The sequence below is a fragment of the Sorghum bicolor genome, chromosome 9 (genome assembly GCF_000003195.3).
Source record: "Sorghum bicolor cultivar BTx623 chromosome 9, Sorghum_bicolor_NCBIv3, whole genome shotgun sequence".
Lineage (NCBI taxonomy): Eukaryota > Viridiplantae > Streptophyta > Magnoliopsida > Poales > Poaceae > Sorghum > Sorghum bicolor.
The window spans coordinates 51,389,362-51,412,891 of NC_012878.2; the positions used below are offsets into that span (position 1 = coordinate 51,389,362).

The 23,530-nt window shown below is 42.5% G+C and overlaps 3 protein-coding genes and 1 pseudogene across 3 annotated transcripts; 2 read left to right on the forward strand and 2 right to left on the reverse strand.

Annotated features, from left to right (window-relative positions):
- Positions 287 to 2,851, reverse strand: LOC8061740. The gene is made up of 5 exons (XM_002441144.2): positions 2,407 to 2,851; positions 2,230 to 2,308; positions 1,951 to 2,117; positions 1,461 to 1,847; positions 287 to 795 (listed from the first exon to the last, which is right to left on the reverse strand). The coding sequence occupies exons 1-5, from the start codon at positions 2,635 to 2,637 to the stop codon at positions 550 to 552; spliced, it is 1,110 nt and encodes a 369-aa protein (XP_002441189.1). The 5' UTR covers positions 2,638 to 2,851; the 3' UTR covers positions 287 to 549.
- On the reverse strand, positions 7,315 to 8,290 carry LOC8061741 (pleckstrin homology domain-containing protein 1). Its single transcript, XM_002441145.2, has 2 exons — positions 7,528 to 8,290; positions 7,315 to 7,461 (listed from the first exon to the last, which is right to left on the reverse strand). Exon 1 carries the CDS (start codon positions 8,088 to 8,090, stop codon positions 7,581 to 7,583), a length of 510 nt encoding a protein of 169 aa, XP_002441190.1. The 5' UTR covers positions 8,091 to 8,290; the 3' UTR covers positions 7,315 to 7,461; positions 7,528 to 7,580.
- On the forward strand, positions 14,743 to 19,554 carry LOC8061742 (annotated as a pseudogene).
- Positions 20,160 to 22,855, forward strand: LOC8072512. The gene is made up of 6 exons (XM_002439840.2): positions 20,160 to 20,512; positions 20,670 to 20,799; positions 21,160 to 21,230; positions 21,735 to 21,840; positions 22,211 to 22,343; positions 22,457 to 22,855. Exons 2-6 carry the CDS (start codon positions 20,717 to 20,719, stop codon positions 22,589 to 22,591), a joined length of 528 nt encoding a protein of 175 aa, XP_002439885.1. The 5' UTR covers positions 20,160 to 20,512; positions 20,670 to 20,716; the 3' UTR covers positions 22,592 to 22,855.

Here is a 23,530-nt window from a genome sequence, read left to right on the forward strand (position 1 = left end):
CCATAAATAATATGTAATTAATTGGTTTAGACTCTATGATAAAGTCTTGCATTGTGAGTGCCCGGCGACAGCTGGGTGGGCAGCGAATCCGACGTTGGATGTGGGATCGGCCGATCGGGTGCCACTGGGCACGAGCGCTGATGGGAGCGGGTGTGCCCGAGCATCCATCAAACTAGGACAATTATCGATTTGATAGAGGCTTGACATACTGATTAGGTTTCCGACGATCACAAACAACTGAAAGGTGTATCCTTAGCAACTCACCATAAAGTTTAATCCCTGCGAATTTTCGACCACAACTGATAGTAGATTATTTATAATAAAAGGTTCTTATATCTGCTAAGATACAACACCTTTGGAAAACGAACATATTATATACATACAATACCACAATGCCAGCAGCTTTCTAGAATCTAGAGTGCAAAGCCTTTTCCGTGAACATCCATAAGGCAGTCTCCTAAGGGGTCAAAACAGATTATCCTGGAAAGCAACACAATTGCATCCGAATGGCATACGAACATTAGATATATAGCAGTAGATTATGCCTTTTCATGTTGTATCTATTTTGAAGCCCAGGCTCATCATCAGCTGCTGCAGGGCCTTCCAACCCCAAAGCAAATCATGTTCATAAGCAGTGGCCAACCCATTCTCAACCGGAACACCATCCTCAGACAAGATATCATCTCCTCCAGTTTTTTCAGCATGATTCTCATCAGTACTCGAAATACTGCTGTTCTCCATGTTTTCTTTTCCAAGAAGTTCGTCTAGAACTTCCATTTCCTCATGCAGCACCGACTGATCAAGAAAAAGAAAAAGCTCATCGAATGAGAAATAGACTATCAAAGATAACCATTGGATTGCGGGCACCCCTGAATTGTGCACTTCTCATCCCTTCCTCCTATTCCAATGAATACTAACAATAGATAAATTTTTTTGAGGGTCCAATAGATAAATTTTCAGTTCCAATTATTTTGCCCTAAAACTCTTAGCAAGGAACTACCAAACTCTAATGTGCTCTGGTGAATTAAACTAGTGTGCAGTTGTTAATAATACTCAACTTGTCAGCGTGGTCCCTTGTAAACGCATTACCACTCTCTCCAGAAGCTAATAGATATTTCAGATAGCATGCATAGAACGTACACTGAACTACTTATAGACAGCAGAATATAGACTAACAGATATATAAATGGCTTCTTGAATTGAACTGTGTTTGCTCTATGGCCTTGTTGAGTTCCTAAAAATTTTCAAAATTTCCCATCACATCGAATCTTTGAACGCATGCATGGAGTATTAAATATAGATAAAAAAAACTAATTGCACAAACGAATCTTTTGAGTTGAGTTAGTTTATGGTTAGACAATAATTGTTAAATACAAACGAAAGTGTTACAGTAGCCAAACCTAAAAAATTTCGCGAACTAAACAAGGCCATGTGAAAAAGGTGTTGATTAAACAGGTTACCTTTCGAGGGCTAGCTTCGTTTGTCTTCACCCAATCTACATGAAAAGAAGCATCTGTGTCAACCGCTGGCTTCTTATCCTCCTTGGCAACTACGGGTTCATCTTCTTTGACTTGATTATCATCCGCTTGGAGCTCATCTTCAAAAACAGTATCCTTTGTGCTTTTGCTGTCATTTGAAACAACAGTTTGCTCAATCCCAGTAGACGCCCCTCCCTCCTCTTCTGCTATTTTCTGATTCTTCACATCATCCCAATCTTCAAACACAACCAACGTGTTTGCGGTTTCACCTGTCCGAAAGCTTCTGTTCGGCCCATCCTGCCAATGCAACTTCCCTGTCGAATCTTGCAGCAAGAACTTGAACTCAACCAGCTTGTTGGCCGGTAAATCCTGGTCATCAAAACAGCATAGACAGAAAGGGTGACGTCATCACTTCAGAAGCACGCAGTCAGATCATCACACACGATGCGCATGCGCACGAAACGAGGCTCACTTTCTCTAAGATCCAGTCGTGGCTTTCCTCCGCCCATTCCAAAGCAAACGCATTCAACGGATCCCAGAGGCCGAGCGCAGGGTCGTCGCCGACGAGGCAGACGCTCTGTCCGAACGTGCACTGCTTTTGCAGCACAAATCTGACGCGCACCGTCTTATTACCAGGAGCTGGGAGGGCGCAAAGAACATGAAGGGCGCAGTAAAAACTAAGGATCCATCATCATTCGGGATCAAACAGATTTAGAAGTTTCGTATCATCGGCTCATCGCCGCCGACTTACCCAGTTGGGGAGACGAGGTTTCAGTTTCAGCAGCCGCCGCCGGCGCAGCGTCGTTCGCATGGACCTCCGCCTCGTCAGCCTGCATAGAAAAAACTCCCCAAAACATCATCAGGGCATCAAAGTGCGTCGCCGAGAACGAAGAACGCGCGCGCACGATTCCGTTCCGACGCGACTCACCTGGGTGGTCGTCGCCACCGCCACGGCGCCGCCCTCCTGCGCGCGCGACGGGAGCGGCTCGAGGTGGTTCTGGTGGTGTGCGGCGACTGCGACGACGAGGGGCGCCCTCCGCCGGGCGCGCGCGGCGGCGGGGCCAGCGCCCACGACGCGCCGCGCCCCGCCCCCGTAGACGAGCGCGGGCCGGGCCCGCGCGAGCGACGCGCTGCGGACGGACGCCGTCGCGGATTCCATGGGTGGCGATGGCGATCGATCCCGGTGTCGCGCGCCCTGCCTGCCTGCCTGCCTAAAACCCTGTGCGCACTGCGGCACTGGACACTGGAGGTGACAGGCGCTTTCGCACTTCGCACTTCGCAGGGCAGGACTCTTGGCCGCGCCCGTGATGCGATGCGATGCCGTGCTCGCCGGCTGCGTGCGCGGTCCCGTGGCCGTGGGTCGGGGCCTTGCTTTGGGGTGGCGTTCAGTGGTAGGCCACGGCTGCAGCACGGATGACCCGTGCGGGTTTGTTTTGCGGTGACGAGGTGGCCAGGTGGGAGATGCCGATGGCGACGAGACGAGTGCGAGCGCGACGACGTTCAGCGTGGGGGCGGCATGGGCTGTGCGGCACTGCTGCGGCCTGCGGCCTGTGGCTGGATCCTCGTCGTCGGTCGTGTGCCGTTGGATCTCGCGCCGCGCGCGTGGGCAGGAGGGCGTTTCGGTTTTCGTGACCCGGGGAGCTCTCGGAGTCTCGCTCCTGCCGCTACGTTACGTGGCCGGTGACCCCTTGCTTTGCGCCGCTACGGATCTCGCGTGCCGCGGCGCCAGCAACTTGCTGGACTGGATCGCTGGACTGTGGGAGTGGGACGGACTCGCTTTGCCGTGCCGTTACGTGGCTCTTGGCGTTTTTTTCCGCACGGCAGGGCACTGCCGTGTGTTTGAGCTTTGGCCGCCGTGTTACACGTTACTCACGGGACCCTATGAGTGTATGATTGGACGATCTGTGAAAACAGAGGCACAAAGGTGGATTCAGAGCCAATGTGAGAACAGCTGGATTCAGTAATCAGCAGCTGTATTTTGTACACTATGTAGTACTACTACAGGATAGGATACCAGTCGACAGAGCAAGGCATTGCGAAGGTGGGGGAAACGATGCTTGACTAGATAACAGCTACCGACGAGGAAAGTTGGGACTTGGCCAAGCTTATAAACAAGCCTGGAAGCGACCATTCTGGGTTTATAAAAAACAAGGTACGATTCACAGTGGTGTCGTGTGTAGTAAGACCTGATGCGCGGTGCACAGCTAAACGAAGCACAAGCGTGTTCGACGGCCTCGACGGAGGCGTAAATGACATGATACTGGTAACGTTTAAGCAATTGTGATTATAGAGCAAATGCAAACGGGGGACATACGATGAAAATCATGAACATGTGGCTCTATTTAGCACGCATAGGCGGTGCCGGAGCTTGAACAAGAACAAGAGACGAGGCAACTGATATGAAATGCAAAGGGAGGGGGGCCATACCTGTATTTTCATAGTGATTTGAAGTAGCAAAATCATGTACCGAGTATCAAATAAAGAAATCTACTAGCCTATTTGGGGGCATGGCCCACTTTGGCCCCAGCTCCACCACGCATAGGTAAAATGCATCAACGAGGTTTTTTCCTTTTTTTTTAGTAAAATTCACGAGCGGTCTTAAACTTGCATGACAATGTTATTCGAGTCCTGAACTCTTGAGTTTTGATACTTACTCCCTCCGTCCTAAAAAGAATGTCGTTTTAGATTTTTATGCCATAAATTTGACTCGATTTGTAGAAAATACGTGCAATATTTATATCTCTAAATAAATTTGTTAAAAAACTAGACTTAATGATCTTTCCAATGATATTAGTAGCAGCATCTAGGTCCCTATCCCTATAAGCACCTTCGAAGGATGTCGAGGAGCACGTCGTCTACCACTTAATGCATAGCGCCGGAAAATCCTGAAATAAATCCAGAATAAAGTGCCGCACCCAGGATTTGAACCCTGGGTGGGAGCCCTCCAACCAATGACCTTTGCCATTGCGCCGTGAACCCCTTGGCGTCTCTAAGCTTATTCCGAGCAGCAACATTGGTTTAAGTAGCCTCTGACCTGCTCCATTCGCTGATATAGCATGCTGTTGACGTGGACTCGCCATGTAGGATTGTACTAAACATTTAGGCCCATATTAGATGTTCAGATTTGTAGCTGGGCCGACATGATGGTGCTGCCACCATAGTAGTCTCGGCCTGTTAATATCCATGGGGCCAGTGAGGCCACACCTATTACCTAGGTGAAAAAGGTTCATTTTTTCTTCCTCAACTTTTATCAAAATCCATTTTTTCTCCTTGAACTTTAAAACCAGGCAAAACACCTTTCTTAATTTTAGAAACTATGTGTTTTACCTTCCTAGCACGATTATAAGCAGTTTTAATGGTGGATTTTGTCTTTTTATTTATTTATTTATTTTGGTTGAATCTTTAAAAAATTATAATAAATCACATAAAATTTATAAAATAAAAAAAATCTAATTTTGTAAGACTCCACATGAGCAGATCTACACAATAAACATTGGCACACTTTAGTACAAAGTTTTTATTGTAAATTTTGATTCATTATTTTATGTAATCAATTAGAATAACTTATAATTGCAGTTTCTATAGTCTAGTTGAAGTAAAATTTTTATTGTGGATTAATTATTATATGCTTGAACAGTAGTAAAAATTTCATACTCATTGTATTATATATAACTTAGTTATAGAATTATTTAGGATTTATGCTTGTTAAATCTAAATAAATCTATAACTAAGTTATACATTATTCACAGAGTATGTCATTTTTACTATAGTTTAAGCATATAATAATTAGTCCACCATAAAAATTTAACCACAACTGAACCATAGACCATAGAAACTACAGTTATAAATTATTTAAATTAATTATAGAACATAATAGATCAAAATCTACACAAAAGCTTTATACTAAAAAATACCACATTATATGTTCATTATGTAGATCTACTCACGTGGAGTCCAATAAAATTGGATTTTCTATTTTATGATTTTTTATTTACTATGATTTTCAAAGATTCAACCAAAATAAATAAAAAAGAAAAAGACAAAACTATCTTTAAAACCGCTTATACCCAGGTTAGGAAGATAAAACACACGATTTTAAAAGTTAAGGAAGGTGGCTTGTCTACTCTAGAGTTCAGGGAGAGAAAACGGACTTTCGCAAAAGTTGGACTTTTTCTTAACTAGGCTGACCTATGGCCTCGCAAGGGCTGGTCAACTCAATCGGTCATTCCCATCTCTACCCTACCCGTCCGTCATCGACATAAATTGATGCCTCCCTTTGAGTGTGCAAACATAAAAAGACCGTCATACCAAGTGGCATTCAGCCATGGGATTTTTTGGCTTCAACCTAAAATCAGCGGAAGAGTGTTTCAAAACATGAAAGAAAAAAAAATTCACAGCAAGCACCATAGAAAGGCTAGTCATATGAACACGGAACATATGTTAAAGGGCTATCTAAATTGAGTTGAACTAGGTCAACATGAGCACAGTGCATGGAAAAGAACACACCTGTAAAAGCCGGCTGAAATCTTAACTACTCAGGATTCAGGTGCCATGAAGTCAAGAGGAAGAAAATATTAAATTGATCAACATGGGCTACAGCTCCAAACTCTATACATGGTACTACAAACCAATGCTGGCATTCAAGTTTACATATTCAGACCCCTGATTAACCTAGGAAGAGTTTGCTGTAAGGAGATAACCTGGTACCCCAAGTATGGTTATCTGACTTGGTCACTAACAAACATATTTTATTGTTCCAAACACACCAACATATTTTATTGTTCCAAACACACCAGAAACCAGTATTCCTATTCCCATTGCAGCTATTATCAATTTCTCATAAATGTTAACAGCCTAATACACCATATCAGACACAAACTTTGTAAGCACATTACAATCTTTTCAGCCGTACTTTTTCTGCCGGCCAGCAGTATTTTTCTCTCACAATAAATCAGCCAACAGTAGTTTCAGTCATGACTTTTCAGACCAGCGAACAATTAGTCCAGTTAGTAAATTACCTAGGGTAATGTGTCTGATATGGTGTATGTCATAATATGAAACAAGTAGATGAAATTTAATCAGAATCATTGGAGTGTAAAAGTAACAAACCAGTTAGTAAATTATGCTATTGCAAGGCCAGTACATAATATGAAAAAACAAGCTAATAGACGTGCATAAGAAAACCAGACTTATTACCAGGCAGCAGTCATCAACATATAAGATACTGCGCAATATTAGCACTAGTTGACTTTAATTAAGAATAATTCACGAAGGATGGAGGAAGGATCCATCCTCACTGTAGTTTCTAATGACACAGAATTTCCAAGACTGCACAAATAAACACAGCGCATGTCGGCCCTCAAAAAGTACTGCATACACCAATTCACTCCAGAAAACTTCCACTTTTTTCTTTTTTTGGAAACGAAGAAACCTTCCACTTCAGATTGCAGCATAAGACATCTTGATATATGGTTCTTTTACAGTTTTACTTCATGATTAATAAGCGTACTACAGCACATTCATCACTTCATCAGTGTTTGTGTTTGTGTTTCTACTTCTAGGACAGAAACTTCACAAGAGCACTAGAGTCAGAGCTAGGATCTAAACTGGGGAATCTTCTGCAAAAATGAGGAGTCAGTTAAGCAATCCTCTGCGACTCAATACAATTCCGTGAGAATAGAACAAATCAAACTCAACAAAAGGAACAAGAGGAATGGAATATTGGATGGTTATATAATCTATTGCAATTTCTAAAACTGGAGCCAAAACTTCAAAACTGTAAAAAAAAACTAGAAGGACATCCACCGCCACCTAGATCAATTCGTAGTATAGTATATATAAACATAAAAAAAATATACACAAAAGTACAGTTTATTAACATACCAGACCATATCGTTGATAGTTAATATACTACATTTGTTTCAGGAGTGAAGAAACAAAGGAAAGTCGGCACAAGCCCACAATCACTTGGAATTGGAAGTACATATGCTAGAATTCAGAGCCATATCGAGAGAGTTGGCAGCCCACAATCACTTGGAATTGGAAGTACATATGCTAAAATTCAGAGCCATATCGAGAGAGTTGGCAGGAATCACCTCCCCATTAAGCTGCTGGTTCACTCTCTTCGCTAGCCTTAGGCTGCGGCGGGGGCTGGGGGCGGCTGTCGTAGTCGACGACCTCTGCGTCGGTGACGGACCGGGAGTGCTGGACGATGGAGCGACCGATGGAGTTAATCCACTCCTCCTTCTCCTTCTCGGAGTCCGCGATGAAGTACATGGTCTCGGCAGGCGTGGAGAGCTCGAAGGCGAACTGGCGGTTGAGCACGTCCTCGGCGCCCTTGACTGTGAGGCAGGAGGCGACGGGGATGACGCCGCGGGGCACCGAGGCCCGCGTCACCACAGGGTCCTTGAACCAGAAGAGCCTCCCCTGCTTGAGCACGAACCACCGCCGCCTCCACGTCTTGATGTACTCGCCTTGCTTGTTTAGCCAACCCGCGCGCTCCGCACCGTGCCAGAACTCGACGCCGCCGCCCGGAGGCGCGTCCAGCGCCGAGGGGGAGGAGGAGGAGCCGCTGACGCTGTCCATCACGGCGCGCCACAGGCTGGCTGCCATCACCACCGGAGAATTTGAGGATCGGGTGCGGGATTTACGACCGCGGCGGCGAGTCAAGGCGGGTGGGGGGCGATTTGGGGATCGGGTGGGTGGTTTGCGACGGCGGCGGCGAGTCAAGGTGGGTGAGGGGCAATTTGTTCCGTGCTGGATTCGCCGGAAGCGTGTGCGTGATGTGATTGGATCGGCAAGCAGGAGGCATCCGATCTGACGGCCACATCTATGATCTAAAGTTGTGTTTGAATCTGAGGTGCTTTGGTTTTCAAAAACCGGGAGGATTCGAAAAATAATCTAATCAATTATAAATTACTTAGATGGGGGAGCTGTTAATTTGTCGCGCTTTGAGCGAGGTATAGTTGCAGACACGGTACGAGCCTTTATGAAATCAATTTCCTATAAATTTAAGATAAATTTATATCTAAACTATGGAAAATTGTGAAATATCAATTTTCAAGTGAAATGCTTTAGTCCATAATATAGAATCTAATCTATATCTTTTATAAATCTCATCTCCAATATATCTTACTAATAGCTAAGTCACTCACTAAGGCCTTGTTTAATTTCAAAAAAAATTGCAAAAAAAATTCAAATTCCCCGTCATATCGAATCTTGTGGTGCATGTATGGAGTATTAAATATAGATAAAAATAATAACTAATTGCATATTTTGCCTGTAGTTTGTGAGACGAATCTTTTGAGCCTAGTTACTCCATAATTGGATAATATTTGTCAAATATAAATGAAAATGCTACGGTACCCATTTTGCAAAAAAAAATGGAACTAAACATGACCTAATTTTCAACCTTTTAATGCAAGTTATCTATATTATCTCTACTAAGCATAATTACTACTTTCAGGATATAAGAACATAGAAGACATCCATATGTTGCTATTTGTTTCGTTGTTCAATCCTTTTATAAATTATAATTCAATCTAATTATATTAGCTCTTTTATTCAGTTTTTTTCATTGCCTTGCTCAATTTTAATAAGGGCATAGGAACATGGAAGTTTAACTCATATATATAACAATTTTATTACTAAGAAAGTCCCGTAACAACACGAGGGTACCTTCTAGTTCGTCTAAAAATGGAAGGATTTAAATGGGCTAAAGCAAAACTAGAAAAAAATTCCGGTTGGTTCCATACACAAGAAATAACCGGCATACCTAAAATAATAGGAAAAATTAAATTTGCTTAATGGAGCACTAATAAAAACAATTTCCTTGTATGTTATTTTCTGATAGAAAATCGTAGATTTGGATTTATAGACCTATTGTAAGGATCAAGGCAATGTCTAGATAGGGATTTATAATAAAAACTTAAAACTCGAAACAACGGGGTAGCAGATGCGGAGGTACTACGGATTCCAGCGATTCTACGACGACTGGCTAAAAACACCAGGAGAGCTGAATCATGGATCGAGTTAAATACCTAACTTCCTAGTAGTTTGAACTTCTTTTGCTCCTAGTCCCTACAGCTGCAAAGCACTACATATTTTACTCGAGATTCATCTAAGCTACAAAGGCTTATCTACGTCTTTGTTGTTGAGTGAGCCACAAAGGCTTGGAGTCTATTCTAACTCCCACCTCTTCTCGTGAACCCATGAAGATCGAGCTTAGAGCTTAAACTAGCTTCACAAAGGCAGTTCAGACTTTAACCAATAACCGATTGGGAACTAGGGGTAACCTCTAGCTGCCTAGGAGCCCATGCTCCAAGAGTAACGAACACAAAGCACACACTAAAGAGAGAACCAAGGTTCTCAAGATGATGATGCACTCCCAAGACAAGGGGGAATCACCAAGAAATCAATGGGAAAGTTGTGTGGCCTTCGACAAATGAGAGAGAGAGAGCTAGTCGACGAGTTGGTCTGTAGAATGGTAGGCAACCGTTGGAGAAAAAAAGGAAGGTATAAACACCCCTTCACTCCTATCCTAACGATATAGTTAAAGTGCGGAATCTTCGCACTTAAACGTGGAACTTCTGCATAGGCCATAACTAGATAAAAATTAGGTCATTTGACTTTGTGTTATTTATTTGTTTATAAGAACACATAATTTCTTTTAAGCTTGCACTTTCTATTTCTTTTGTAGGACTACACTTCCTATACTTAAATAAATTTAATATACTTTATATGTTCTAAATTATAAGTTATTTTGTTTATTTTGTTATGTACTCCCACTATAACACAACATGGCTTTGCCGACACTTCCAACTGTCGTCAAAGGGTACCTTTGCCGACACTTAACGTCTCACAAAAGGTTTTGCCGACAATTTACAAACAGTCGCGGTAGAAGCAGTCGGCAAAACTTTTGCCGACAGTTAATGGCATCGCCGACACTTATTGTGTAGCCAGATCTCGTACCTACACCGACAGTTTAACTTTTACCGACAGTGAACCCTTTGCCGACAGTTTAGACCTACGCCGACAGTTTGGACCTTTTCCGACAGTTCGTATGTTAACGAAACCGTTTCCAGGATGTTTCATAAATCATGCCTTGTCCAACAGTAGAAGTGTCGGCAAAGCTATATTGCAGATAGTTGGGTGTAGATACAATTTGAAAATTTTAATAAATAGACATCACACTAATCAAGCAAATTCACATAATCAGAATTAAAATACCAGATCTCCATACATACACCAACTGGATGGGCATAGCACAAAGAGCCATATATATATATATAGGTCCAATGGTGATCATACATAACAGGTCAAGTGCAGATCATGGTACATAGAGGCATACATATATAGGTCCAGTGATGACCATACATAACAAGTCAAGTGATGATCATAGTACATGCAATAATACATATAGAGGTCCAGGATGTAGATTAGTCTCTAGCAGGCTTATATATAAGCATATACTAAGTCTTATATACTAACTGGTTATGGCTAAAGCTAAGAGATCAATAGATCATGACTTGGGTGCAAAAGTGGCATTCAATACTTCCATATGTTTTTGGCCTACACGATAGTAGCCTAGTAGGTGTAAACAAAAGAACAGAACTGCAATTCATGTCTTCCTGCAACATTTCCATTTCTCGGACACTTGTTGCCACTCCAAAATACTTGAACACCAACTTGGTGCACATATGGTTGCTGCCATTCTAGAGAACATGTAACAGCTCTCTGATCAAAGCTCAAAAGGTTGCCCAGTCCAAAATATTTTCAACACCACATAGCTTAAGTACCTAACATGAAAAAGAAGGAGAAATATCAGTAAAATATGCTCTATATCATTAACTTTTTCTTTGTTATTAGGTCCAAATAGTGAAATAGTATTACTGTACAGTGGACAGCTATGCTCTAAACTATTTAGTTATATAGACCCATTATATAATTTCAATCGATCTAGTTAGCAATGACGTGCCAACTACAAGCAACAAGCTTAGGTACCAACACATATCCACTCCTTCTCTATACACAAGTGTTTGCCTACACATGATTATCAAGAAATCAGACCAAACACCCTATGCACGCAGATTCTAGTATATGGTTATAGATTTATAATGTACCTAGGTTGATCCATCCATGTTTTATCCATGATGCACCCACTTCAATTAGTGAAACATATACACAACAGTTCTCATTTCAGATTGGATTGTTCAACCAAAAACATATAAAAATCTTGCCAAATAATTGTCCAAATCAAATCAATTTCACCACACTTAGTGCTAAAAAAATCATCTCACCACAGGACATCAACATGAACTATAGGGGAAATTTAGTCTAGTTTTAAGAAACCAAAAACATGGCATCACAGAACACATAACCTGCAATTCTATAGCAAATGAAGAGATAGAGTTCATAAGAAAAGGAGAGCATACCAATAAAGCAATGACAATAGAAGATCAGATGAAGACTAGAAGGGCAACTTGCTCGTGCTCCCTGTAGATAATATTGCCAACACTATTTAATCACAAGGCAATACAAATAAGTCAAAAACCTGAGCAAAAGCAAACTTACTTCAAAGCTATAGGTGGGTAGAAAGAACAATTGAAGCCTTGAATCCTTTAGTGCTTCCTTATTGGATATTTTGCGACATGCACAAGAAAGAAAGAAATACTCAGAACTGATATAGTGCAGCGAGGAGACAAACTTATACTTCCATTTGCAACTAAAAGTTCAATTGATTTCTTCTCTCAAACTTTTTATATATAGAATAAACACAACATGTTTTTTCTCGCATAAAGGACCAAAGTAAAGTGACTATGAACTCCCATCAGTGTGGACTTTGCCATCATACTAAAAAAAGTTGCAGACATAGCATAAAAGAATATACATGCAAGCTGATGGATTGTGTGCTGTCCAAGATCTTGAAATTTACAAATCTGAAGAATAGAACACAATTTCACATAACTGAACTACACCATGCCATTTTCACTAAACAACAGCCTCTGAAGTACAATGCCAATTCCAGTAATTAGCAAAAGCATTCATATAATTGCTTTACTATATCCATGTAATGAAAATTAGTATGCGCATGGGGGCCATAAAAAAATACTATGCTCCAATGTTGGCCTTTGTAGACTGTTCTGTTCCTTGGTTATAGCCTATTGTGGTGTGGGGTATGGACTCCTTTTTCATTGAACAAAATGGCAAAGCAGTGCACAATCTCAATCTGTAGAATGGTACTAGTGCTTGGACCTTAGTTGTAATGACTGACAACACACAGCAGTAAACTGTTTTATTGGGAATGGGCCATTAAACAGCGTTGTGTAATTGCGTAAACCAGAAGCAATGCGAACTCGCACACTCTCCTCATTACTTGACAGGTCTCTGCCTGGCTGCTCCCCTCATACTGAAAGGTTGCAGCAGAAATTGCATGCTATTGACAAGACTAAAATGCTGAATACCACACCTAGCAACAAACCATGTCACTCATGTCATTATTCTACTAGAAAGAAGAGCAACAGAGCTGGTGTAAGATGGGAAACATCACTATCTCTGCATGCACCTACTTTCTCTAGTGCTACAAGCCATACATTGATTTTAGATTGAAATATAACTAAAAACGTTTAAAACTGTAGTATTGAACTTTTCATAAACACCTGCAGCCCTTGCTGCCACACACACTTCTCAACATGAGTACATTCTCCCCAAAAAAAAAGATTTTCCCTGTCAATTAAGCTGCATTCTCTTCCCAATATAGCTTCAGAAACAAACAGTATGGCCCTAGCTAGTCACCAGTTCAAATCTCGAAGTCAAAGAAAAATATGAAGGCTGCTGACCTCGGGGTCAGACGCCGGCAGCGTGTCGGTGGCACACAGAGCAGGGGAGCAGGGGGATTCGTCAGGGCCACAGGCGCCTTCCTCTCTGGGCTCGGGTGCGCTGGCCTGTGGCGCTCCTCTCGGACACAGAGCAGGGGAGCCGGGGGATCTCCTCCAAGGAAGTCGGCCGGACTCGATGCTTGCGGCTGAGGGTATGGGGACACGGCGACGGCACAGCTCTTGGTGTCCAGCGATGGGGTATGGTGACGGCGGGATTGGGGGCGGCGGGCTCAGCAGCAGGGCGAGATTGGGGGCGGCGGGCTCAGCAGCACGGCGGGATTCGGCGCTGGGGACGGCAGAGCTCCGGCTGGAGACCGTGGTGACGGCGCTCCGGTGGGTGGAGTCCTCCTGCAGGCGCTCGGCGGTGGGATGGTGCGGCGGTGCCGAACGCGTGGTGGGCGATTTTTTTTCTTTCTGAGTCGTGACTTGGTGTTGGTGAGTGGAAGTCCAAACCCTAATGGGTCGCTGAGGCAGCCTTTTTTATTGGGCTCAACATTTAGCTGCCGCGCATGACTTGTTTTGGCGCGTAGTTTCCCGCTCACCCGAATTGTTCTATTTGTGGTTCCCTGCCTACTCCTTCGACGACAGTTAGACCGTCGTTTGGTTGGGCTACAACGACACATATTTTGTCTAAAAACTTTCGCCGACACTTATTGTGTCTGGAGGAGCAACGCCGACACATTACGTGTTGGCTTACATAGTCATTATCGATAGTTTATAGGACGCGAAAAATGTATACAATTGCCAACACATTATATGTTGTTAAAATCCTTGTTTTCCCAACACATGAGTGTAGGGAAAAGTAGGTCATGGTGTAGTGTCCCTCCGTCCTAAAAAGAGTGTCATTTTAGAATTTTAATATCTTGTTTGATCATCCGTCTTATTCAAATTCTTTACATAAATATTATATATTTTGTTAAGACCTATCTTATCATTAGAGATACTTTACTAATGATTTATTTATTTTATAATTTACATAAAATTTTTGAAGGTCAAACATGATTTCTAAAAGTAAAAAACGTCACTTATTTGGGACGAAGGGAGTATCTAGATATATTATTACATCTACATCTATAGTAAAATAAATATATAAAAAAGTTAAAGCGGAATGGAGTGAGCATAAAAGTAACGTTTTGTATACTTAGGCCTTGTTTAGTTCGTAAAAATTTTCAAGATTCCCTGTCACATACGAAAATAAAAACTAATTGCACAATTTACCTGTAATTTGTGTGATAAATCTTTTGAGTCTAGTTACTCTGTGATTGGACAATGTTTGTCAAATAAAAACGAAAATACGTAAAAACTAAAAATTTTACGAACTAAAGCCTTAAATTCAAAATTTAAAAGTAAAGCAGTAGCCAAAGGCTTCCATCACGGCATCACTCATCAGTCATCACGACCAATCACCAGCTGCCCACCACCTTCCAGGCGTCCAGTCATGTCCAGCGCCGCCGGCGCCTTCCGCCTGGGGCAGCGCGTGCACGCAGCCGGCGACCCCGGCCGCGTAGGCACGGTGCGCTACCTGGGCCCCATAGAGGGCCACGCCGGAGACTGGGTCGGCTTCGACTGGGACGATGGCGCTGGTGGCCGGCACGACGGCTCGCTCGCTGGCCGCCGGTAATTTGTCGCGGCGGGAGAGTACTCGGCGTCCTTCGCGCGCCCCACCGCGCAGCGGAGGGACCTCGCTCCCGGACGCGCTCCGCCTACGCTACCGCGTTCAGGACTTCACCAACGAGGAACAGGGTTAGTGCAGCGCATGCCGACCGACGGCTCCCTGAATTTGTTGCCTTCACGTTTCCTTTGATCCGGCAATGCTCAGTTCCTTTCAGCAAAGGAGTAGAAATATTTGTGCAAACACTATCGCAACTTGTTGAATTTCCTCGGTACATGCTCTGGGGCATTGTGTTCAGATGAGATGTATGTCTTCTCGGCAAGCCAGAAGCGTGTCTCGGTTGAATTTGTTGGCACAGACAAAGTTCAGGAGAAGCTCAATAACTTCAATGAGTTACCAGTGCATCTGTTTCGTACATGGGAGTTAGCTCAACCGGAGCACCAGATGAACTAAAGAGTTTGGTTCCAAGTAAATAGTGTCTTACCGAAATAGCTCCATGTGCATCTGTGTGCATCCGATGATAATAGAGACCACATCTAGATATTTTTTGGATTACAATTATGATATTTTGTACATCTAACTGTATCTCGCTTCTTATCTAGACCCTAGATGGAAAATTTGTACAAGGTTTCAATACACTGCGGCTCCTAAATTTAGAAGATATCACATTGATTCATGGGATGAATTTGTGAAACTTTCTTACTTAAGAAGGTAAAAATGGAAACAGTAATGTTGCCACCCTTAATTTGATTGATACTTCTGCATTTGATTTGGGTACTGCGAATATTTATCATCTCTCTCCCTTGTTTCTCCAGTTTGGAACAACTCCATTTGAACAACAACAGGTTAAAGCATGTGAAGTATCCATCTAATCTTTCACCAGATGGACCTCTTGAGATGCAGCTGCTGTGCCGTTTGAAAATTTGCAAGTTCTTTTAGATTTTGTTGTATTTGCCATATAAAGAACCCAAGATTAACTTTAGTGCTGCACTAGTGCTTCCTGCTTTTCAAATGGGATTGAAAACTGAAGACACTGTGCTAATATTGATTTTTTTTTTAACTTCACCAGGATCTAATGACATAGATGACTTTTGTTCAGTGGATTCACTTAACCTGTTCCCAAGTTTAAGGGTGAGCTGGTTTCAGTGAACTACTCTTGTTGTTTGGAATCTTGTTGCTGATCTCTAGTTTTTTTAAGGATGTCAGGCTTTCTGATAATCCTATAGCTGATCCTGCCAAGGGTGGTGCTCCTCGTTTTTTGTGCTTGCTGCTCGACTTGGAAAAGTTTGAATACTAAATGGCAGTGAGGTTTATGCCAACTCCCTGGATGTTTTTTTAGAATGTACAATACGCTGTACCAATATATGACATCCTTAATCCTTCTTGCCATGTCGAACGAAGGGAATCTGAAATATGGTGAGTTGATCCTTTGTATCTGTAAATCGTTCCAACTAGTATATAACCATATGAGGTTTCTTTGTGTATGGCCAGTCAGGATATCAGATCACTATTAATGGAAGTTTTGAAATGTTTTTTCCTCTATCTGAACTGCAGAGTTTTCTTCAGGTTGTATGAGGGAATGCTACTACAGTCTTTTGTTTTTGTTTTTTTTTTAAGAAAAGACTCTTCAATTGCCTTTCTTGAAGTCACACTGCAATTCTGATACAAGCAATGTCATTGTAGATATATCCGCCTTGTTATGGGAAAAATAGAATCAAATGACCCAGAAGAGATCAAACGGCTTCACCCTAGGTAAGTTTGTGGCATTTATCATATTCTTATGTTTTTAAATTGTATATGCTGACACAATATGATCCAGAGAAGAAACAATCCATGATTTTGTGGTATACCCCCTCCATCCAGTATTCACAGGCGCTTAAACAGTTTTTATCAAGACCAAGAATCATTAACTCGCATTAATTCTTTTCCTCGCAGCTGCAAAAAACGCTTTGGTTTCCACACAGGCTGCTGGCCTGCATGCTGCACCATCGAATTGCATTTGTCAGAATAATTAGGGGCAACGCCTTGCAGTTGGAAACAAACGAGCAAGTACTAGTCCGGTGCTGGCTGGGTAAATGAGTCGCGGTAACTGCATGCGGAAAGAGTGAGTGCACGCGACAGGAAACGAGGCATGCAACAGCTACTGCGCCTGTGAATGCTGGAAATTTTTCCAGATCATACGCCTCTGGATGGAGGGAGTAATTCTTTTTAGGGGTGATCAGGCGGGCATTCAGTTTTTTTGGTTTTATTAATTCGGTTTTTGGAAATTTTGGCCCCTGACATTCGAAAAACAAACAAAGCAAAGAAATTTTGGTTTCTGAAATTTACAAACCACAATAGTTCAGTGAGACTTCTTGGTTTCCACTGATTTTTCTTTATTGAACAACGGGGGAGAGCTGCATATCATTTCATTAAGAAAGGAAAAACTTAGAAAAGCGGGATGGCTAGAAAAAACCTTCCTACCACACCCCACTCACACTACATATGCGCCACTGCAAAAAGAAAATGAAAACCCAACTGTAATCAACTTGTCATACTAGGCCACTAAGGGCTTGGAGCAAGTGACCTCAGGATAAGCTCCTGAAGAGCAGAAGCACCGGCAAATCATACACCCTGAACTCTGTCTCCAGTGGATCAGTGGATCTTAAGCTAGCTGATCCCTGCCACACCTCCGATGCCTGACTATTAGATATGAGAGGGATAGATCAGACTGAGCAGCACACAAGCGAGGGGTAGAGTAATACAGAACAGTAGAGGGAGGGAGAAACCTTCTGGAATGTGGGAATCGATTTTTGTGTTCTGGATCTTAAGCTAGCTGATCCCTGCCACACCTCCGATGCCTGACTATTAGATATGAGAGGGATAGATCAGACTGAGCAGCACACAAGCGAGGGATAGAGTAATACAGAACAGTAGAGGGACAGAAACCTTCTGGAATGTGGGAATCGATTTTTATGTTCACTGCATCAGTGAATGCCATCTCCATGGCATCGTTTGCATTTGTTCTAGAGGGAGAACGAGAGAAGAATGAACGAGGGGGCTACAAGAGATAGGTGCCATCTGTTGCCGCCATCAGACCACAGAGGGCAACAAATGGGGCTACAAGAGATTGGCCTTCATGTCGAGGTGGCATCGGCCTAGCTTTCTTCATCATTTATGTCGCAAGAAACTACAGCTGAACTGAAAACTGACTAACTGGGGATATATGTTTCGTTTGGCTTCAGTGTTTGGTGTGTTTTTGCCACCCCTAATCTGTTACTGATCAAATTCAGTTATTGCACTGAAGACCATCATTAACCACGACATAACATATCCATTCAGTACTTAATGGAATCAACATCAGTGATGCTGTGTATCATGATAATTCATTTTTTTTGACAAGTATCATGATAATTCATTGATTATCTCTAACCACGAAAGCTGCAGCTGGCATGAATAGCCTAATGGAATATGCAATGCAGATTGTGGCTAGCTTTCATCTATCAGTTTTATTCACTTATGACATGTACTTGATAGTTGCATCACTAGTGGTAAGATTGTTAATCATACTTACAGAGGTAGAAAAAAATTTGATGCAGATTTGCTGAACTGAAGTTCTTTCATGGTATTGAAGATTCAAGCACATCACTGCCACAAAAGATGGCTTCTGGTCTTATGAGTACTGATCTCGAACTTTAATCTTGACAAGATTTACACACTTGATGGATCAGCTGAAAGAACTGGGATTTTGTACGTTGCATGCAGGTGTTACATTGAAATGTGTGGGGCCATCAATAGGTGAAAAGCAACCACTGACAAAGAAACTGCCTGCTACAACAACTGTGAGTACGTGTTGGTACTACATAGCTATCCTTATTTATCTGGCTGTTGTTTGCATTCTCTTGGGAGGTTTTAGTTGTACGGAGTATATTGCAGTGCAATGACCGTGGGACATGATTTCCTGATTTTTATTCGAGCTATCTCTTAGCAACTATTGATATTTTAATTTGACTGCTGGGAACTAGTAAAAGTTGCGGTACCTAGTAATTCAGTGACCCTTGCTTGTTTCTTCCATGCATCTAGATGAAATAAAATAATGCTCAGACTCCTTTGTGTTACAGATCGGGAAGTTAAAATCTTTGTGCAAAAGCTTCCTTTAAAAACTGATGAAGGACATAAAAGTGAGACTGTTTGTCGAAGAAGCGGTATGAATTGTAATACCTTTCATGCATAAAGTCGTGTATGATGATTACTGCATTTACTGGAACAGGGATGCCCTCTACCACAACTTCTTGAGGAGGACACGGCCTCTCTCATGGAGCTTGGAATTGGCTCAGGCGCGACTATATATTGTTGTGGATGAAGACTTGAAGAGAGTTAGCCAGTCGTCTTCAGAGAAGTCAGGCAACTATATGGCGCAAACTATACTTCAGCTGTTATTAATCTTGAAGAGAGAGAGGAGAGCTGACGACGCTCTTCGTTGTCCCTATATATTTGTTTGCGGAAATGTGCACTTGATGAATATTGTTGTGGGTTTGTGCTGCAAAATGGATCGGCATGGTAACAACATTGTGATTCGTGAAGACTGTTTTGTGTTTGACAAGTTAAATTTTCTTTTGTTTTCGTCAATAATGCAGGGAACTACATAAAAAAATAGTTTATATAAAAAGAAAAATTTGAAGGTTTGGCCAGGAAGTCCATGCAAAAGCATATGCACCGCAATAAAATTGGCAAGCTCCATTAGGAGGTAATCCTAAGTCTAGTCTCCGTGTTTCAGCAGTGTCTTCTCAATAACTGTTGCTTAAGGCCTTGTTTAGTTCAACCCGAAACCAAAAAGTTTTTAAGATTTTCTGTCACATCGAATCTTGTGGCACATGTATGAAGCATTAAATATAGACGAAAATAAAAACTAATCACACAATTTGATTGTAAATCGCGAGACGAATCTTTTGATTCTAGTTAGTCTATGATTGGACAATATTTACTACAAACAAACGAAAGTGCTACAATAACAAAGTTCAAAATTTTTTCACATCTAAACAAGGCCTAACAACAAAAAATCAAAACCATTGATGAACAAGGAGTACAAAGTCGCCATCGTCCAAACACACTTTGAAAAGTTACACGTGTCGCCCGCTGGTTGTCAAGGAAGGATGGCCGGTGGGGGGTGGTGGTGTCCAGAGTCCAAAGCCCATTTTTTGTTTCTTGTTTGGCTGCAGGCTGCAGGATTTGGCGATTTGCACTCCACCTGACGTTGCTTTGCCCGCAACTTTTGCTTGCCATTGCCACGACGGAGGCCAAGATCCAGCTCCTGGGCGTCCGTCCTCCAGTCCCCCTCCTCCATTCCGGTCCTCTCATCCTTCCATCTCCCGTCCGTCCCTCGTCGGAGCACGAGCACCAAAGGTCCCCGGACTGGGTTCACCTCTGCTCTCCTTTTCTTCTCCTGTTCACCCCCCTCGTCAACTCGTGCGGTATCTGGGCGACCGCCGCTGCCGTGCCGCCCTACGCCAGGTGCCCAGGTCTTCGTCGGGTCCTTCGCCGGCGAGGCGACGAGCACCCACCACCAGGTATGCGCACCCCCATTCCTGCCATTTGGCTATTTGTATTCGGATCTGAGCCGATTTGACAAGTGTATTATGCCTACTAAACTGAAGAATTTTGTGCAAAAATTATTGGTTGTGCATGTGTACACCCATGTCCTGTACTGCTCCGCCCCTGCCACAGCTCCCTTCAACTCCACCACCAGGGGATGATGCCCCGGGCTTAATTGAATGGGCTCTCTTCTCGCCAGGACTGGCGTCCTGCCATGGCTCCAGGCCAAGATTGTTGATCCCGTGCTGCAGGTCATTAGAAGGTAGGGACCCTCACTCCCATCTGCTGCACTTGTTCTCCCAATTGCTTCATTTCAGTCGTAATAATAGTTACTAATGCATCCGGCAGAGGAGCATTTCATGTGTCTGTCCAACTGCTTATTTCCTTCAATTAAGTAATACGGTGTATCACTACACTATCTACTATTAGCACCCGTTCTGCCGTTCAGCTCTACAGTAGATACTTAGATAGCTTATTGAGGTTCCCCTTAAACAATCTCTGTTGATTTTGGTATTCAGCTTGGCAGTACCCTTTTAGAAAAGGGAATATATTAATATCCATGTCTTCTCCATTTGCTTCTTGAATGGGGTTGTTGACAACCTTCTGTTGGAATGCCGTGCAGGGGAGCAGAACCCAAGCAGCTGGCCTTCTCTGCTGCCCTTGGTGTCACGATTGGGATCTTTCCAATATGTGGTAAGGAGCTCCCTAGTATATGCATTTCATTGTCCTACTTTCTTACTATCATGCAACTAAAGCATGACCCATCTTTTCTATTCTTCTCTCTTTTTTTTTAGAAGGCATGATTCATTCTTATTCTCAAAGTTTGCAGTGACTCGTGTTGGTATTCTGTCAAATGACTTCTGGTTCTTAATTCATCCCAACCATCATGTTATTGCTTGTAACCTGTATGGGAAATTGGAAGGACAAAAAGAAAACCCCCATTTTTTTTTTGCTCTGGCACACCTATAAGTACGGCATAATTAAATCAACTCTAAAAGTTTCCCAAAATTTCAATGGTAACCATGCTCAATCATGCCTGCAAACCAATCCGGCAGTCATGCTTAATCAACAATCCTGCATTATATCTATGTTGCTGTGTAACAGGAAATGGTAACCATTATATCAATCGGCTATCCAGCCATGTTGAAATGTTCCTCAAAGCATCATCACTTATACTTGAGCATTTTGTGATTTCAGGGACCACTGTTATTCTTGGTGCTGTTGCTGTAGCAATGTTGGGAAGTCGTTGCAATGCTGTTACTGTTATGGTTCTAAATTTGGCCGCCACTCCAATTGAGCTAAGGTACACGCAGTAATCTCCTGGTGGCCAAAGCCATACCTGATTCCCTACCAAGGTCTCAAGTCTCTGTGAGTTCATTGCATAGATCAGGCTTGGATTCTAGTAGTATACTAGTGACTGTCACACCGCTGAGCTCTATTGAGTCTAATTCTGCCCTGCGTCAGTGATCTACTTTCTTTTACTTTATAATTCAACTGACACATACTTTTGATATGAATAACCAACTGTACAACAGTGGTGTAGGCTTATAATCCATCATGTTTTTAATTCATTCGTAGTCGTAGCTATCTGATGAATTTTTCAGTTCACCAGATTCTCTCTTTCTGGTTTCAATATGTTTGGCTCTGCTAATTGCTTATCCCTTTTTCTGCAGCTTGATCATCCCTTTCTTGCGTTTGGGGGAAACCATCACTGGCAGTGGGCACTTCCCTTTGACTGCCGACGCATTGAAGAATGTTCTCACTGGTCATGCATCAAAGGATGTGCTACTGAGCATCGTCCATGCGGTTAGTGAACAGCCTTTCTGCAATCGGTCCTGCTCATTCATAGGATAGGAGCACTATTTTATTCTTGCTTTGCTGCAACATTGACATAAGACTACTGCTATTGTCGACAACAGATGCTGGGTTGGCTTATTGCTGCACCATTTGTACTGGCCGTGCTGTACGCTGTTTCGTTCCCTTGTTTCAAGGTCCTGGTCAACAGGTTTGGCGGCATTCCTTCGAGCCCCAGGACCCCGATCAAGGCAGTGTAGCTAGTGTGGCATGCCGAATGCTCCTGAAATTGTGTACACCAAATTCTTTGTGATGCCATTGGGTTGAGAATTTGAGATGGGTTCCGGCATCATGTTGCTCGGTCATCCCAGGCACTGACGAATAAATACGACTTCAGAGGCATGTGTCCTCTGTAATTCTGTATGCTGACTTGGTAATCATAGAGATGTGTATTTATGAGTTTACGAAGTCTTATAAATAAAGCTAGGAAGCACAAGGGCACGGACCACTGTGCCGTTCTTCCCGTTGTACGGCGTGGGCTGTGTTCAGGTGAATTTCTGTAGGCACTGTACATGCTTGTAGGAATTCAGAGCCAGCTCTTTCCAATTTGAATCATAGGTTTTCAGTGGCAAGGTAACCTAGTGCTTAAGAATCCTACTAAAATGTGCTCGCATGTTCCAAGTTATAAGATATTTTGATTTTTCTAGATATAAATTATTTATTATATATCTAGATATAGTATATATTTTCATAACAAAAACTATATATCTAAAAAAGCTAAAACAGCTTATAATTTGAAATGGAGGGAGTACGTAATATTGGTGAATACACATTTAAGCTGTTTAAGTGTTCGCTTTAGTTAAACAATAAAACAGAAATGCTCCCAGTTTAGAAAACTATACCTTTGCAAAATGCTTTAGAAGTTGTAATATGGAAGCCCCACTCTTATATTTGTATTACATTGTAAATAATCTACCATAAGCATTTACTTGTCATATAGGTGTCACCAAATCCGATTCCTACAACTATTTTGCCAAAAAGAGTGGAGGTACCTAATAAAAACCACTCAACTCTCATGGGGAGAAATACGGCTACATGTGATACAACTTCTTGCAACGTTTTTAATGATACAGTATCAATTAAAAAAAATGCCACATGTCCTTATTTTCCTCATCAAGGATATTCAAGACATATAATAT

What these genes read in the sequence shown, in the direction of transcription:
- LOC8061740 (XM_002441144.2), bottom strand. Translation starts at nt 2,637, where the DNA reads ATGGAATCCGCGACGGCGTCCGTCCGCAGCGCGTCGCTCGCGCGGGCC. An exon ending in AACCTCGTCTCCCCAACTGG is followed by an intron (nt 2,118 to 2,229) that starts GTAAGTCGGCGG and finishes GCGCCCTCCCAG; the next exon opens with CTCCTGGTAATAAGACGGTG. An exon ending in ACGACTGGATCTTAGAGAAA is followed by an intron (nt 1,848 to 1,950) that starts GTGAGCCTCGTT and finishes TTTGATGACCAG; the next exon opens with GATTTACCGGCCAACAAGCT.
- LOC8072512 (XM_002439840.2), top strand. Translation starts at nt 20,717, where the DNA reads ATGGGCTCTCTTCTCGCCAGGACTGGCGTCCTGCCATGGCTCCAGGCC. An exon ending in GTGCTGCAGGTCATTAGAAG is followed by an intron (nt 20,800 to 21,159) that starts GTAGGGACCCTC and finishes AATGCCGTGCAG; the next exon opens with GGGAGCAGAACCCAAGCAGC. An exon ending in TGGGATCTTTCCAATATGTG is followed by an intron (nt 21,231 to 21,734) that starts GTAAGGAGCTCC and finishes TTGTGATTTCAG; the next exon opens with GGACCACTGTTATTCTTGGT.
- LOC8061741 (XM_002441145.2), bottom strand. Translation starts at nt 8,090, where the DNA reads ATGGCAGCCAGCCTGTGGCGCGCCGTGATGGACAGCGTCAGCGGCTCC.